The sequence below is a fragment of the Pygoscelis adeliae genome, unplaced genomic scaffold (assembly GCF_000699105.1).
Source record: "Pygoscelis adeliae isolate BGI_AS28 unplaced genomic scaffold, ASM69910v1 Scaffold9, whole genome shotgun sequence".
Classification (NCBI taxonomy): Eukaryota; Metazoa; Chordata; class Aves; order Sphenisciformes; family Spheniscidae; genus Pygoscelis; species Pygoscelis adeliae.
Window position 1 is genome coordinate 768,724 of NW_008825557.1, and position 4,671 is coordinate 773,394.

At 35.6% G+C, this 4,671-nt stretch overlaps 1 protein-coding gene across 1 annotated transcript in view; it reads left to right on the plus strand.

Moving 5' to 3' along the window:
• POT1 (protection of telomeres 1) overlaps positions 1 to 4,671 on the plus strand; it is a 73,635-nt gene that overhangs the window by 64,702 nt on the left and 4,262 nt on the right. Inside the window, exons 16-17 of the mRNA XM_009332259.1 lie at positions 754 to 848; positions 2,174 to 2,265. Of these exons, the coding sequence (XP_009330534.1) occupies positions 754 to 848; positions 2,174 to 2,265 (187 nt within the window). The remainder of the gene's footprint in view (positions 1 to 753; positions 849 to 2,173; positions 2,266 to 4,671) is intronic.

The following is a 4,671-nucleotide window of genomic DNA, read 5'->3' on the forward strand; positions in this document are numbered from 1 at the left end:
TGACAAAGTGAGATGTTGTTTGTATTGCTAAACAACAAAGTAGTAACATACGAATATACGTTTAGCAGTGTAGCGATCTTAGAATCATAGAATGGTTTGGGCTGGAAGGCACCTCTAAAGATCATCTAGTCCAACCCCCTGCCATGGGCAGGGACATCTTTCACTAGATCAGGTTGCTCAAAGCCCCACTCAACCTGGCCTTGAACGCTTCCAGTGACTGGGTGTTCGCAGCTTCTCTGGACAACCTGTTCCAGTGTCTCACCACCCTCATCATAAAGAATTTCTTCCTTCTGTACAATCTAAATCGACCCTCTTTCAGTTTAAAACCATTGCCCCTTGGCCTGTCACTGTGGACCTCAGTAAAAAGTCTCTCTCTGTCTTTCTTATAAGCCCCCTTTATATATTGAAAGGCTGCAATAACATCTCCCTGGAACCTTCTGTTCTCCAGGCTGAACAACCCCAACTCTCTCAGCCTTGATATATAGTTTTCCTCCTTTCTATTCACTGAGGTGGTCTTTTCCAGACCAAAATGACTTATTTCTTCTCAGAGATAATTCAAAAACAGCATTAAGGGTTTTGACGTGGTCTAAAGCTTGTGTGTCTGGTAAAATAGTTATTTTAAACAGCAATAGAAATACTTTTGCACTCCCACTGAGTAAGGAAATCGGAATTATTATTTTTTTCTATGCAGAAAGCTTCTAGTATAAATAAATCAGTGTTTGGTTAGTCTCAGTATCTTGTTTTAAATGCTAGGTGCAAGCAGTGTTCAACTCCAAAGCCTATCAAGAGTCTAAGTTCCGTTGCAGCAGAACAACGACCGTCATGGGAACCAACTGAAATAGCACAAGGTCAGCTGACATGATATTGTCCTGAAATACTTTTGTGCCTTGATTCTGAAGTGTTTATATGAAATAGTTTCGTTTCTGGGTTGCAGTTTTGTACAGAAAGCATGTCATTTATGGTTATGCTTGAGTATAAAGCTGTAAAATTTATTCACCTTCTACTAGTTGAAATAACATCTTTACTTTTGAAACCATTACAGTATGAATTAAAGGATTTTTTATGTTGAATAGTTTCTTCTACCATAGGTGTCACGAGTAACACCTATCATGGTACAGATGTGATGAATTTTTGGTTGCAAATGTCATTTTTAAACTGTGTACCTGCTTGCAGTCCTAGAAGTTAGTCTTGCTTTTCCTTTTGAAGATACAGTTTTTCTGACCTGAACTAAAAAGAACTTATTTAATGACTAGTACAAGTTAGACTTTTATCTTCTGCAAACCTTATCAATGCTAAGCATATTCCAGAGAGTCTGCAAGAAATAATATTCAAATGAAAGGAATTATACCATAACATATGTGTGTTCCACGCTTTGTGTTGGTCCTTGTATGTAGTCAACACATTCAAATGCTGGAGGTAAAATGGAACTTAAAACTTCACAACACATTAAGGAATTATGTCATGGTTTTATTTTATCATCTGTATTTTCAGACTAAATTATAACCTGCAAGTATATCAGATCATTTGAACATAAAATGACTAGCCAATTTAAGTAGATGTACTCAGAAAAGACTGATGCAGAGTTGCAGTAACTTTGTATGTTTAAGATATTTTATGTTTGCAGCATAACAGTTACTGCTGCCAGTGAGAGAATGACTATAGTCATTTACTTATGCTGGTATCTTTTCAGAACTCCCAGCAAAGTTTTTCTGAATAAGACTTTGCCTGGTAGCTTTTACTACATCATATGAAACAAATTGTTTTCCTCAGAAGATACGTTTGCAGGTGGAATGCTATCTTGTTATCACTGAATTAAGAGTAAGTCTCCTTTAATCTTGCATGGATAAAAGAACAGGAGAAGGAGGATCCTACCAAGGTGGGATCTAAGATCTAAGCAAATACTAGCATTTCTTTTACTAGGATGAGAAGAAGTACTTAAAAATCTTTATGCATTTATACAGACTCATCTATTAAAGTGTTTCTAGGTAAATTGCAGTGCGCTCAAAATACGAACCACATTTTGCTATTCAGAGGTTTTTGGCCTGTCAATTTATACTTTTAATGACAGTATTCAAAGTCAGTTACTATTAAAGGAGGGATATTGTCAGCTTGAGTTGTTATGGTTTGTCTTGCATATTCCCTCTAAGAAACAGATCAATTTTTTTTTCTTCAGTTTTAGGTATTGAGCCGCTCCAGTATGTTTTTATTATGAAGTTTACACTGGTTGATGGAACAGGAGCACTAAATGCATACCTTCTTGATTATGTAAGTAAATCTAGGTAAAGATAGACTTTACAGATTATGTGGGTTTGGATTTTATTTGTTTTAAAAATAGCAAATGTATGTACAGAAATATTCATTCTATGTTACCTGCAGTGTTTTGCAGGGACAGTTACAACTGCTGTAATGTTATTAATACTGTCCATCAATGAAGATGCACAGAATGTAATTTTTAGTAATTTTTCAATAAAAAATCACAGCATAGAATATCAAAGCATGAAGACAAAATTGAAGCTTGTAGATAGATTATTTTATATTTCCATAGACTTTTATACATTTCCATGGCTGAATTTCTCTTTTATTGGCAATGTTAAACTGTGCAGCCTGAATGCTGTGTGAATGATGGGAGTGTTTCAGGATTTATGCAGGTAACTTCTGGATTAGTTCAAAATCTCATTACCTCTTTTTTTAACTCTCAGTAGAATCTATCCATTCAGTAATTCTTGATTTTTTGTTTCATATGACCATGAGGTAGAAGAGGCCTTCCTTCCCCTGAACCTAGGCAGGACTTAGCTATAGCTATACAGATATTTGTCTTTGATTTCAGAAGCAGTTTATTCAACTACTTTGCTAACCTTAGAATTAACCTATCTTCAGTTTTCTCTGAAGCAACTTAAGACCGTTCCTGCTACCTGAGACACTGAAGAACGGATGGTTTTCCTGTCACTACACACTGTATAATGATTTTACCTTCTGAAGGCTAAAAAAACGCCATTCATTCTGTCTTCTTCCATCTAAGAGTTTTTTTTTCATATCAGAGTTTTTTTTCTTCCATAAGAGTTCCCTGAAAGCTCCGACCATCCTCACTGTTGTTCTCCTGGTTTCTTCCTAGGTGGCCCACATCTTCCTTGAAGTGCTAAAACTTCTAAACCCTAGCATGAGGCATTGCCAGATAATGCTTCTATATGTATAAACCAGTATGGTGATATCTTAATTTCTTGCTTACTGATTCATGGTATAATTCCTTCATCTCTGAGTAGAACCTTGGCTTTAAGAAATTATTCCTCATTCTTTGTTTGAGCAGTTGATTTGGCTTGCTTAAAAGCAGTATTTTATATATGTATCTGGTGGAAAGTGGGGGGGGGGATTGTCATACTAGCTCTCAAGTTTGTCAAAAATTAATTCTAATTCTTTATTCCTGTATACTTGCAGTTCCCCCAGCTTGATTTTGTCTGTAAACATAGTGGGTCTATTTGCTATTCCATAAAGCATGTCACTAATGAAAATGATCAAAATCACCAGACTTAGGACAATCCTCTGCAGAATCCACAGACATCTCCCATTTTGACAGTAAACTAATGATTACTCTTCAGGATTTTTTTAATTTCTTTCCTTTTTACTCTTAATTCATAAGCTTTGTTATTAGATTAGCAGTTTGATGCACAAAGATGGCTTGAGTAAGAATTTTTTGTGATGCTGAAAGGTGGACTGACTGACAAGAGCTGGTCATTGCTTCCTACATCTCCAATTTAGGGCTGAAGATGAATTGTATGTGTCTAGCGTCCTCCTTAGTGAATTTACTCCTTTACATGTATTTTTGTGTGCAGTAGAAATATCTGTTGCTATGTACTTCGTGGGTTTTTTCCTTTTGTTTTACCTTTTGGGTTTTTTGTTTGTTTTCATTTGGTTTTTTGCACACACATGCACACACCCATTTTAGTTACTACCCTAAATTTTGAGATGGTATGTCAATCATTTTGAAAAGGGAAAATAATAAAAAGTGAGAAGAATTTGGTAAAGGAGAGAATTATAGTCTAAAATAGATTACTATTACATTGTACCTTTTGTCCTTCTATAAGTACATTTGTGTGTTTTCTTATTCCAGCAGTTCATAGCTGGGAATATCAGGATCTCACAATATACATTTGGAGTAATCTATCTACCCAAGTGTGAAATAGTCAGTGTAGTGGCACTTCAGAGTTATAAATTTGTCCAAAATGGGACAGAGAAGCAATTTAGTGGGATTTTTTTTTCCCCACAGCAATGCTATTTAATGTGTATATATCTGCATATTTTCCACCATTGTACTAAATGACTTCGAATGGGACTTTGAAGGGAATACTCTTCCTTGTTTAATTTTAAGACTGTAAGTAAAAATAATATTGGAAGAAATGTAAGTGTGTTTTCTTAAAATACACAGCGTATTAGCAGCAAAGGAGGTCAAAGACTGCAATCCCCATTTCAGCTAGTCATCTTTTCCTTCTACTGCCCTTTTTCCTTTTTATATTGAGAAACTAAACTGCAAAAGGAAGGTGGGGAAAAGATTTTAAACCATCTCTTGATGCAGAATTCCAAAAATCTCTACTTCAGGGTCGCTCAGATTCTTATCAGATACTGCTCAGTACTACAGCTTAGCTGCAGGGAAAAAAGCACAATTTCTTCTGAAGTGCT